Source organism: Eleginops maclovinus, chromosome 1 (assembly GCF_036324505.1).
Source record: "Eleginops maclovinus isolate JMC-PN-2008 ecotype Puerto Natales chromosome 1, JC_Emac_rtc_rv5, whole genome shotgun sequence".
NCBI classification, from domain to species: Eukaryota; Metazoa; Chordata; class Actinopteri; order Perciformes; family Eleginopidae; genus Eleginops; species Eleginops maclovinus.
In genome coordinates, this window is record NC_086349.1 from 4,806,820 (window position 1) to 4,819,972 (window position 13,153).

A 13,153-nucleotide genomic window follows, 5' to 3' on the forward strand; every position below is an offset into this window, starting at 1 on the left:
CATGCTCTGGAAGAAGAGAGGTCTTAAGCATTCACACTGTTTTTTTCCTTTAGGTGCATGATGGAGAGCGGCCAGTGTGACTGCAGGAGGCATCTGATTGGTCGGCAGTGTTCCGAGGTGCAGCCTGGGTATTTCTGCGCCCCGCTGGACTACTACAAATATGAGGCTGAAGATGCTACTGGACACTCCCCCAGTGATGCTGCACTGCCTGTGAGCACAGATCTATGATTCATAATAGACCCAGCTAAAGAGGAGGCTATGCTTCTATGAGCCGCAGTGCTGGTGAGGGGTCGTTGCCACATGGCGCCTGGCAGGAGCTGAAATATTAAGAAGCATGATCAGTTCCAAGGCTTATTAGAATCAGATACATCTAAAAAGACAAACACTTGAAATAAATATGTATTTCTTGCTGAGAGCTCTTCATCTCTGATCAAATCCAAGTCCATTAATATCGGGCTGGAGTTACTTGGTTTGCAGTAGAGTGTTGCCTGTATAGCATCTATGCAATGTTTACATTTTTGTATCTATCCTACATCATAAGACTATAAACCAGAAGAAAGAAGCTGAAAATCAGTGCGCACAGGGTGGAAGTATTTGCTGTAATTGTCAGCTGTACAAGGACCCGGGGTTAAACTCACCAATCAGCCTTCTACCAGAACCATTTACAAATTTGAGAATTGAGACTTTCTGATATTTAAAGACATGACAAAGATAAAAAAATATTAAATAAGTATGATTTCATCATTATTTTGTCAATGTACAAATAGGACCTTTTCATGTAACAGAACAATTGATTGTGCCCCTTTTGCACACAGCTTCAAAATTCAGAGTGTATCAGGCAAAAGGCAAATAAAAATGTTTACAATATTTCTCTATATGGTTTTTCAGAGCTTCTCAGTGGCAAAACATGCCCTTTTGGTGGCACTATTGTCAGACAGAATAATATAAATGTTTAGAACTTAGGTGCTTTTGCTCAATTCTGGACAGGTTTCAAAAACATTGAGTAAAAAAGGGTCCAGTTAGAAAAATACAGAGTAAATTAAAAAAACTGAATCCTTCCCCCCTCTGTGACAGGCCTGTTCCTGCTGTCATGTCTACTCTCTCTCACATTCTTCACTATCTCCTCCACCCACCTCCGTCCTCCCCACTTCAGGCAGACCCCCTGCCCCCTCCACTTCCCCATTCAGCCCTCCGGGCAAGCTCAGGCAGTCCTCACTTACAACATCGCTGCTGCAGGAATTTGTGGAAAAATGCCATTATTGACTTCAGAATGTTATGAGACAAAGAGCAACAGGAGATATGTCTTTGACATGGGGGCTGTTGTCTTTGAAGGGGGGCATGGCTTGTTTAAACTGACGCCGGATGGACATTGAGTGCAAATGCTGACAAAACATGCAGAACACAGACCTGCATTTCTGTCCAATTCCACAGCTAAAAGGGCCCCATAGAAACGACAGACTGTGGCTCAGATACCAACCTGTCACAACTAATTATTATACAACACACTCTCAGCCTCACTGTCTTTGTTTCTCTGTCACGCTCCGGCAATTTCCAGCACAGCGGGACATTTAGTGCTCTGTCTTGTAATTTTCACTTTTGAAACAGGAACAACTTGGGTAGGAGGATCCCCTGTATGTTGTGAGATGGGTTTCTGTAAAAAGTGTAATCTACAGTATGTTCGAAACAATCCCTCATGAACCCTCCTCTCCTCTCCTCTCCTCTCCTCTCCTCTCCTCTCCTCTCCTCTCCTCTCCTCTCCTCTCCTCTCCTATCCTCTCCTCTCCTTTCCTCTCCTCTCAGGGTAAAGTGCGTCCTCAGGCAGAGACTGACTGTGTTGAGCACCTCAGTAACCAGCTGAGGAGGCACCGTCGCCACCGTCGCGTCACCAACTCGCAGCAGCACCGCTCGGCACTGAGACGAATCCGCCAGCTCCAACAGACAGTATGATATGTGCTTCGAATTACAGATTTCATTCAGTTTGTCAAGATATGAAGTAGCTTATGTTACATCACAACAATTCTAAAGCCCACATTTCTATAGGTTTGTTGTCATTTTCTATATGAAATGCTTGACTATTTTAGGGTAACTAGCGTAATTAAATGCTTTGTCATCCTGACACTTTGTCGTTTCAAACCAGTCAAGCTGAAAAAGAGATGTGAATATGTAGGTGTGTGTCCTGAAACTTAAATCAATAAGCATTGTTAGTCACTGCCCAGTTCTTCAAGTAGTTTGAGACTGTAAAAATAATTATTCAGCTGATGGGATATGTACGCTTTTCTCTATGTTGAACTAGTGAAGTTTAATCATTTATCTCCAGCCTTAAATGTAGACGAGAGGACAGGTGGCTCAGCAGAAAACATGGTTATTTGACAAACCACTGCCTTGATTTTTATCCAGCCCCATATATACATATGCACAGTATGAAGTAGAAGTAGAGGTAATAGTTGTAAAAGGCTAAATCATTCCGTCTGTAATGTCTCTGTCTCAGCCGGATGTGAGGAGCGTTCACAGAGAGCGCACTCCCAGCCACATGGTGACATGGACCGGTCCTGGTTTTGCCCGCGTCAAAGACGGCGCCGGCCTGGTGTTCAATATCGACAACATCCCCTACGCCATGGAGTATGACATCATGATCCGCTACGAGCCTGAGGTGTGTGGGCTGGGGAGCGGATCATGAGCCACAAGATTGATGTCAAAGTATTTTTCCTTATTAATGAAGTTTCCTGTGTGTGTGTGTGTGTGTGTGTGTGTGTGTGTGTGTGTGTGTGTGTGTGTGTGTGTGTGTGTGTGTGTGTGTGTGTGTGTGTGTGTGTGTGTGTGTGTGTAGTCCACAGAAGACTGGGAGGCTATAGTTAGTGTAACGTCTGTCCTGCTGCCGTCCAGTCTCCGCTGTGGAAACCTCCTTCCAACTGAACAGCTCTACACAGTCACTCTGCCGCACCGCAACAGGTACCAACACTTTGATATCTGTAGGTGTGTGTGTGTGTGTGTGTGTGTGTGTGTGTGTGTGTGTGTGTGTGTGTGTGTGTGTGTGTGTGTGTGTGTGTGTGTGTGTTTGTTTGTGTGTGAAGAAATACTACAACAAAATGATTTGAAAATATTGCCTGGTCAAAAGACAAAAAAAACGTAATTTCTTTCCAGAAGTTGTATTATATAACTACTGAAAAGAGATGGAGATAAAGCATGAATTTGTGTAACTTAACTTCTGTTTACCTTAAATGACACCACAGAAATTGACAGACACATTACATTAAATCCTGTTGTTGTTTTTCACATGCAGTCTTTTAGAACTAAGAGATAACAGGCGATGAATATTGTAGTCAATCAAATGTTAAAGGAATACTCCGGAGTAGATTCACCCTAGGTTAATTTGAACCGTGACATCCAGCCAAGTAGCGCACCCGGAGTTTTTCCGATCTTGTCCGAACATCAGCCGAGTTACGGAGTTCTCCCGAATAGCTTAGTACACGCGCTAACGGAACCTCGACCTATCTCCAAAATTACCACACTACAATCACCTGTTATGACACCAAACTTCTGCAGTAGTATAAATGTGGTCTGTACTCACAAAACGATGCATTTCGAAGTTTGTACAGGAGAGGAGAGTTCTGCCCAGTTGTGTGGTGACCGCCATTAGGGCCAAGTACCCCTCAATATACCCCTCAGTATAACAAAACAAAACCACTGAATTGTGATAATGGCTTATATTTAAAAGGCAACACTAAAAAGATACTTCAAATGTTACCTACTATCAATTAGACAAGGATTTTAGTTATCAATACTGACGCTGAATTCACTTTTCCTTGTGCATATTATGAGTTTCGATGAGGACTTTTACGGGCTATTCCCAGATCAAGGAAGTGACGTCGACGCAGCTTTAGCAGATTAGAAGCTATTCGGCTTGTGTTGATACTAATACACTCCTGGACTATGTACAAACTTCGAAATGCATCGTTTTGTGAGTACAGACCACATTTATACTACTGCAGAAGTTTGGTGTCATAACAGGTGATTGTAGTGTGGTAATTTTGGAGATAGGTCGAGGTTCCGTTAGCGCGTGTACTAAGCTATTCGGGAGAACTCCGTAACTCGGCTGATGTTCGGCCAAGATCGGAAAAACTTCGGGTGCGCTACTTGGCTGGATGTCACGGTTCAAATTAACCTAGGGTGAATCTACTCCGGAGTATTCCTTTAACAACTCAGCTGTGGTGAAATGTGGTGTTTTTTTCTGACTGTGGTATTAAAATAGGGTTGAGGATCCCAAATCTAAAGAATTTAACATTATGGCCAAACTTTCACAGTTGTCCATCCATGTATTTTGTATGTAGATGTAGCTACATAATGCATATGCTTTAACTCATTTTGTTATCTTGTGGCTTGTCCGTATTAAATATCTACAGTAATATTGATTATGTTGAATAATAAACACAGAAAACTTACTGTGACATTATCCAAGGTGCTAAAAATCTATCCTTTTTTGAAAAACTGAAACTACCAAATGCAATTACTAGGGAAAGTCAAAACCAAAACAAAACACCCCAAAAATATTGAAAGTTCAAATCTATTATAACCTTTTTGTTTGGTGATAATGTAGACAGTATGTATAGTAAAGTCACACGGTGTTGATAGGGGATACTTTATTGCTCAGGAAGACTTGCATCACTACATTGTCGTCCCTTGAACCTGCCCCGGCCTGTTTGCTCTCCATGAGTTTAGGCATGTGTATGTATTGTTGTTTCACTGTAGCCTGAGGTACGTTTTCCTATTGATTCCCCGATAAGAGGGCAAACATACCTGAAAGCCTGTGTAAGAATCCGCTACAGTGATATGAAAGGAAGCCAGCAGCTTTGTTTACTGAAGTGTAGAGTAGGAAAAAAAGAAAAACATGTTGGAGACAAGCAGAAAACATTCCAGTCTGGACCAGCCACATACTGTACATCCCATGCAGACTTATTGAATCTGTGAGCTTACATTGTTTCCCCTCTGTCTTTAAAGCAAGGGTAGGTAATGTATTTTAGATTTGGCCATTAGAGGGATTATCCGATATGTTTAGAGAAACTCTTGATGAGTTTGTTAGGGATCACGAAGCATGAAAGATGATTGGCTAACTTTTTTAACTATGGGGGTGACTCACAGTTGTTCAACGCACAATGTTTGGACTAAATTGTGACTTTTTTTGTCTTCATCAGTTTTCGTTCTTTGGTTTTTGCAGATGTGGAAGAAGCACTTCTTGTAGCAATACTACAATGTTAAAATACTCAGTTACAAGTTCCAATCCTACATTCAACATTTGTACTTAAGTAAAATAACAACAATATAAACAAAAAATATTTTAACCAAAAGTAAAATGACTAATTATGAACAATGACGCATTTTAGCACCGTATGCTTTTTCATAATCATTTTTAATTAATGCTTCCATTGATCCTAAATTAGACTTTATTTGAATTACTTGATATACTTACTGTATGGGAAACTGAACCGATAATGGAATAGTTGCTTTATATTTCCGAATAATAACCTAAATCTGCAAAGTAAACATAATGTAGAACATCTGCTCACAAACTGAAGTGGAGTACAAGTATAAAGTATCATAATGTGAAAATACTCACGTAAAGTACAAGTACCTACATTTTGTACCCAAGTTCAGTACTTGAGTAAATGTACTTTGTTACATTCCACCACTGGTTTTTTGATATGTTTTTTCAAAGGTCTAGGTTTTTTAATATTGTGTCATCTTTTGACTGTTTAAAATATTGAACGTAAAAAAAATATTTACATCTGGCCAGCAATCAATCTATATTAAATACATTTAAATAAATTGACTGTCAGCTTTTCACCTAGCATAAACATTATGTCACGTTTAAATCTGTCCAACTACTAATTCTCCAGCCTCACCTTGAACAGTTTTGTTTTGTTATTCATATCATTATATTTCTTGCATTATACTATCCATACTCTAACACCTGTTCATACGCTTGTTCAAAATATCGGCTTGAACATGACGATTATTAAAATCCTTAAATCATTACAGTACTTTATTAACCTCACGGTGATCTATTAGTATTAAAACCTTACTGCACTTTGCAAAATCAACACATGAGACTGATAGCTTCTGATCAGCATTAATTACTCCTGATTTTCTTGGTGAGTAGTAGTAGTAGTAGGATATAGGATGAAAACTGTGAGAGCCTCACATGGAGACTGTTATGTTCTGAAAAGCCTTTGAGAGTCTGAACTGATCTGGAACTGAGAGGTTATGGCCCGCCCGGATCCGCCTGTCTCAGCAGACCGTAGCTGGTCTTCCGTTCTCTCCTGTGGTTGGTCCATCAGCCAAAACCAATTAGCAGAGTGAGCCCATAACACAGACAAAGGGGCCGGAGTCAAACGCAGGTAGAGCGGGGATCTAGTTTCCTCTGGAAAACACTGGGCGCTTTAGAAATAGACAACAAGTCAGAGATAGAAGTAGGAAATAACCTGCCACCAACGTCTCATAGTCTCAAAACATACCGTACTTAGTTTGGTTTACATTTAATGTTTAACTTTGCAATATTACCTTTGTTTACGTATTTGCCATTATACGTTCTTGGTGTACAGAACATTGTTTATCTATTTTTCATTTTATAAGAGACTTTTTTTCTGTATTATTGCCAAGAGTTAGATAGAAAAAGTTCAGTAAACTTAAAATAAATTGTAAAAAATTCCACAAATCCAAGAAGAGATTAAAAAGTTAAACAAAAAAAATGAATTGAGATGTTCCACAAACACAACAAATGTCCAATACACCCAAGGACAAATGGAAAACTCATACGAATAAAAGAAGAAATGGAAAAGCTCGAAAAAAGTTAAACAACCAAAAATGCAAACAAAAGCAGAGATGAAATCTGTAAACGTTAAGAAACATAATTACGATTTTCCAAACATCAATAGGAAATAAAGACATGTTTCTAACTCTCAAAACAAAAAAAGGCCACTTTTTCCTCAGGCCCTCGTACAAGTGTCACTTCATGCTTCTGCTTGAATGTCTTTTACTTGGACCCTTGTGTAAGTATTTTAAATGCATCATGTTTTTCAGATACATCCAGATGCCCCGGCCGTTCTGTTTCGAGCCCAGCAATCGCTACGTGATTTCCATCAGGTTCCAGCGCCACGGGGTCACACACAGACACCTCACTGCCTTCATTCTCATTGATTCAGTAAGACCCCCCCTCATTAAACAACCTCTTCTTGTTCTACTTCATTATATTTCAGCTATATATTTTTTTACTTTATTAGATTTTTCAGACTGCTTTAGTTAATGTTTCCTTCACAAATTAAGATATTGCGTTACATTAAATATACAGTAAGTTTATGAAAAACTTATATTTTTGATGAAACCCCCAAAAGAGAAATACATTTTTCAAAAATGTTTCTCACTTACAACTTCAAACTATTATTTTGACATTGTAAAAGTGGCACTTTGACCTAAACATTACCATAATTTGATAAATGTAGTAAAAAACAAGCAGATTATTTAAAAAAATGTAAATAAACATAATCAGGAAGCTCCACTAACTACTAACACATTTTCTGCATTCATTACTTTTCAGGATTATACTTCTACTCATATCACGTTTTCCAAGAATGACTTTTACTTGTAACAGTATTATTAGTTTTCTTTAAGTAAGGATGTGAATCTTTGATTCCACCAATGGTGAGCATTATTTTGGAAATTAACATTGCCCCGTCTTTAATAAGAAGCCTGCTCTGGCTCCATCCGTATAGCTTCCATAATTAAAATAGTTAAAGAGCTATAACTAGTGCATGGCCTTAACACTATGAGGTTCCCCCTAGTGGTAGGAAAATGCAAATAATTCTAGGCTTGGGATCAGCATTAACCAAGTTAACAAAAGTCCATTTATGCACCTTCAAACACATTATAGTAATATATTCATGAACCAGTAGTGTTTAGCTTTGGTAGTGCAGCATGTATCTTTTTTTCCCTTGTATTCACTATCATTTAAAGTCAATAAAAAGCACATTTCTTGGAAAACCTTTACGAATCTCTGGCTTATACTGCTGTTTTGTGTTTCCTGCCGTACTGCCCTCCCGCTCCTAATCCCTCTTATCATGCACATCCCTAGCTATATTTACAGTATAATCCTTTCCTTATCTTTTTTGTTTCTCTAATAGCTGGTTCTAATCCCTAAATACAATGAGCTGCCTGGTTTCCAAGGGAACGAGCCAGAGGCGGAGCATCGGCGGGAGGAGATGATCAGGTACATGTGTCTGGATTCCTTCATGATCACACCGATGCCCGCCCTCGCTGAGATGTGCTCCAAACTCATCTGTAGCATATCCTCCATCATTCATGATGGGGCTCTGTGTAAGTACACACAAACACACACAAGCACACAAACACACACAACACGCAGGCATTTAAGAGATGTGGGGCCAACCCTTTGGGAATTCCTGGATTGCTTTCTTTTTCTTTTCTTTTATTGGGTTTTAAACTATTTCAATCAATTATGTTTAAAAAGCAAAAATAAACGCTTGTTTTACACTACTGGTCCATAAAAAACGTTAAAAAAGGGAGAACAAAATGAGGAAAGCACACACATACAGACTGTGGTGAAATTGTCATTCATTATTTACATGTGTCAGATTTAGACTCCCAATACAGACATTTTTTCACAGTTCTTATCCATATTTGTTTACCTTAAAAATGATATGGATATATTACAATGATGATGATGGTAATGATAATACTATTAATGAAGATAATAATTAGGATGGCCATTATCATAATTATCTTAAATATGCGTATTTAATTACTGATTCATCTGTTTTTCTTTATCCTGCAACGGGATGACAAACGGGAGGGCTACCTTCTGTATAAGTTTTGCTTTCTGCCCTCCCACTTCTACTAATTTTGTTTGTTTGTCAGATTCATACTTTGTCTGTATTAATATTGTAATAATAGAATAAATAATAATAATAATAATAACTCCACATGATATTAACCTCTGTAATCTTGTATTAAGATGTAAACTGCTTCTTCCATTTCAGTAGAACAAAGATGAATTCATACTTGACGTAGTGTCCTATTTATCCACAATTGCATCGTGTTAGATAAGAGTTTTTCACATTGAAGTAGAAGGAAGGTCACCGCCGACTTACTTCACCATGATGAATCTCCTGGTCAGCATTATGAGAGACTGAAACACTTCCTCATGTTAATTAAGAGACTCTGGGACATGTACAGGCAGACATAAGAGGGAACTTGCTGACACCTGATGACGTATGGCTGAACTGATGATTGAGTAAATTGCCCTCCACAAAAATTGTGTTGCATTCCCACAAGTAATTTAACATTTGGGGCACACATATTAAATATACTAAATGTATTAACTTAGTTCAGTCCATACATCTACTTGGTTCAATAATACAAGCAAAACTAACTCCTGTTTCAATGAATAAAATAAGACAAAGAAACATGCCTTATCCTATGCAATAAAAAAAAGGAAAGTAATTATTAAACTAATAAATTAAAATTCACAAAAATAAATATTATCTTTAAGGGGGGATAATTATATTTAAAAAAACACACATTTAAAGTGAGATTAAACATCATTGCAAGACTGCAGTGATAAATGCTTGGATGCGTTTTAAATAAAAGGGCCTAATGTGTCTGTATCTTCTGTCTGCAGCGTGTCAGTGTGACCCTCAGGGCTCCCTCAGTGGGGAGTGTGACAGGGTGGGGGGTCAGTGCCGCTGTAAACCCAACGTGATTGGTCGCCGCTGTGACCAGTGTGCCCCCGGAACATACGGCTTTGGAGTGAGCGGCTGCACCGGTGAGTCCGCTCTACCATCAGCAGCGTCTGTCACATGCTTCACACAGCCTGACACCCAATCACAGCAAAGTAGGGAAAGAGAAAATCCAGACAGGCACACCACACACTTCTAGTGGGATGAAAGTTAGGATGGAGAGGGATCATTTTTTGAATAGTCAACACATTTATATATATATATATTCAAGTTTAAAGTATGAAATCATGATCGCCATCGACAGAGCTTTGAGCAAATGTCATTTACATTCTTCAAATTGTTTGAAAAAAGATTGGGTTAGGGTCAGGCTGTATGGTCAAACTTAAATAATTCATTCACTACAACCTTTTTTGCAACCAACTGTTTTCCCAAACTTTAAACGAATAAAAAGAAGAGCCACTAGATGGCAGAAGGCTACTTCAGGTTCCCTCACTAGGAAACTGTTTGCTATTTACACACAACCCATGGAGTAGTGATTAAGAATTTGAACGAAAAAGTATTATACAAAAGTATTTTCTGATTTTGTTGTTTCTCCATCATCTCCATTTAGAGTTTGGGTCATCCAATCACATTTGCATTGTTTATTTGTACTCATATTTTATCTTATATTTGCGTGAATCATTGAACTTAACTGTAGGTCTGTGGTTATTTTTTTCCAATATTTATATTGATGTATAGTTCTGTATGCTATTTATATTTTTACATGATGTTCTTAACCCATGCATTTTTTCATGACACTTAGCGTGCTAGAAAACCTTACAGTGACTAACCCTTTACACCTGTCCTCCCGTGCAGCCTGTGACTGCCACTCAGAGGGCTCCCTGAGCCACCAGTGTGACCCGGCCACAGGACAGTGCCAGTGCAGACAGGGAGCCGCCGGGCGTCAGTGCTCAGACTGCCAGCCGGGCCAGTGGGGCTTCCCCAGCTGCAGCCCCTGTCAGTGCAACAGCCACGCAGACCTCTGTGACCCTCGCATCGGGGAGTGTCGGGACTGCAGGGACTACACCGCAGGACACTTGTGTGAGCGGTAAGAGTCACTCCGAGGTCAGACTTTACACTTCTCTTTGTTGGTGCTTGTTGGACTGATAGTAAATGTCTCTCGTTTTTCCCAGTTGTGTGGACGGGTTCTTTGGAAACCCGGTGCTGGGTTCAGGTGAGCACTGTCGGCCCTGCCCCTGCCCTGGGAACCCCGGCTCGGGTCACTTCAACGGGCACTCCTGTGAAGCTGACCAGACCTCCAACCAGATCATCTGCACCTGCAGACAGGGCTACGCTGGTAAAGTCACACACTGCACACACATGCGCACACGCACGCACACACGCACGCACTCACGCACGCACGCACACACACACACACACAGACACAGACACACACACACACACACACACACACACACACACACAGACACACACACACACACAGACACACACACACACACACACACACACACACACACACACACACACACACACACACACACACCTGTTCTTACATTCGTTGATCACTTTTACTCTTCTATGGTTCTGCTATTTCATATTGTAGTTTAATTTTTCTGCTTTTCAATTTGGGTAGTTTTATGTATCTTTATTTGTATTTTATTTTGTTTTTTCATTGCCAGATCTTCGATGAATCTATTGTGCATTTGACAATTAAGCCTTTAAATCTTTGGACCTTTGAACCGGGTCTTGTCTGAACAAAAGCATATTGTAGCTGATTCTACAATGAAATAGGAAATACCTCACCCTCCACTTACCCCTCACATCAGAAGTCTTAAAGTTAATTGAAATGCCATTTTCTCCCTTTCTCTCCCCTTAGGGTCCCGCTGTGACCAATGTGCCCCTGGTTTCTATGGCAACCCAGAGCAACCCGGTGGGCAGTGCCTCCCATGCGAGTGCAACGGCAACATCGACAGCCAGGACCCCGGGTCATGTGACCCCCGGAACGGCCAGTGCATCAAGTGCCTGTACCACACTGACGGCTCCTCCTGCGACCACTGTCAGAATGGTTACTTTGGCAACGCTCTGGCCCACGACTGCAGACGTGAGTTGGGTTAGCAGATGAGTTGCATTTAGGTAGACAAATCCAAATAATATAAATGGCAGTGTGCAAAGAAGAGAAAATGATGTTTCATTTGTATGTACAGTATATCTTTGGAAATGTTCTGTCCCCTCTCTGTCTGGGCATTAAATATCGGTTCCCCCCCTCAGGCTGCACCTGTGTGACGGCTGGCACGCTGCAGTCTGCGTGTGCTGACGGCGAGTGTCACTGTGACCGGCAGACCGGGGCCTGTTCCTGCAGGGAGAATGTGGTGGGCCATAACTGTGACCAGTGTGCCGCTAACCACTGGAACTACGGTCAGGGCCGAGGCTGTGAGCCCTGCTTCTGCGACCCCCAACACTCCCTAGGAGCTCACTGCAACATGGTGAGGGGGCATGGAGTCTGAAAGCCTGGGAATGGAGAATGCAAACGCGGATAAAAACTAATTTTCGGTCTCTTCAACAGTTCACAGGGCAGTGCCATTGTCGTCCAGGCTTCGGAGGGAAACAGTGCACTGAGTGTGAGCAGTTTCACTGGGGAGACCCGCAGGTGCAGTGTCAAGGTAACCCACCATGTGACAAATACTTCTGGATAAATACCACATGTGCACAGAAAAGGGAATACTGTACTGTAAAGCTCTCATTTTAATTCATTTAACACGAGTGTTGTTTTATTTAGAGCTGCAACTCTATCAGTGTGTCAGTGTTTGGTGTGTCACAGCTGAGACCAAAGCTTCCCTCCCTGTTCCTTTCCATTAAAGGAATAAGATGTAACTTTTCCTCTTTGGAATATTTAAAAATGACTAGACTTCATTAGATATTTTGTTGAGTTGTGTTCTTATATTATCCCTAATGTTTCTATGATTCTAATGATTTTAATGAAGCCAATCAATACATTTTAACCAGGTGAAGGATTTTAGTCATACACCAGCATCTTAACTAATCAGGGAAACTTGTGGAAACGTTAGAGGCAGTTCTGCAAAACATCATCAGAGAAACATATGTGAAGCGGCTTCATTCAGAGTTTTAGCCAATTCCAATCATTGAGTTTGTTTGTTTTGGAGAGGAGGAAACTTTATGCTTAGACTCCCATGATCCCACGCTACAACACAACACAAGCAAAATTGGTCTTGTGCATGCCTTGCTAAGAGACCCCTAGCTGCAGAGAAAGGATAAATTAAAGGTTTAAAAGTGAACATATTTGCTTGTCATTATAATTTGAAAAGTCTTTGGCCATAATATTACACTACATTTCATTTGGTTAACGCTTTTATCCAAAGCCACGTACAATAAGTATAAAATCTGAGGTT

The 13,153-nt window shown here is 40.4% G+C and overlaps 1 protein-coding gene across 1 annotated transcript in view; it reads left to right on the forward strand.

The window, feature by feature from the left end:
- Positions 1-13,153, forward strand: part of lamb2l (laminin, beta 2-like) — a 61,635-nt gene that overhangs the window by 40,717 nt on the left and 7,765 nt on the right. Inside the window, 12 exon segments of the mRNA XM_063887698.1 lie at positions 54-210; positions 1,801-1,941; positions 2,489-2,650; positions 2,828-2,949; positions 7,075-7,195; positions 8,172-8,364; positions 9,689-9,832; positions 10,602-10,833; positions 10,919-11,082; positions 11,623-11,847; positions 12,015-12,229; positions 12,310-12,406. Of these exon segments, the coding sequence (XP_063743768.1) occupies positions 54-210; positions 1,801-1,941; positions 2,489-2,650; positions 2,828-2,949; positions 7,075-7,195; positions 8,172-8,364; positions 9,689-9,832; positions 10,602-10,833; positions 10,919-11,082; positions 11,623-11,847; positions 12,015-12,229; positions 12,310-12,406 (1,973 nt within the window).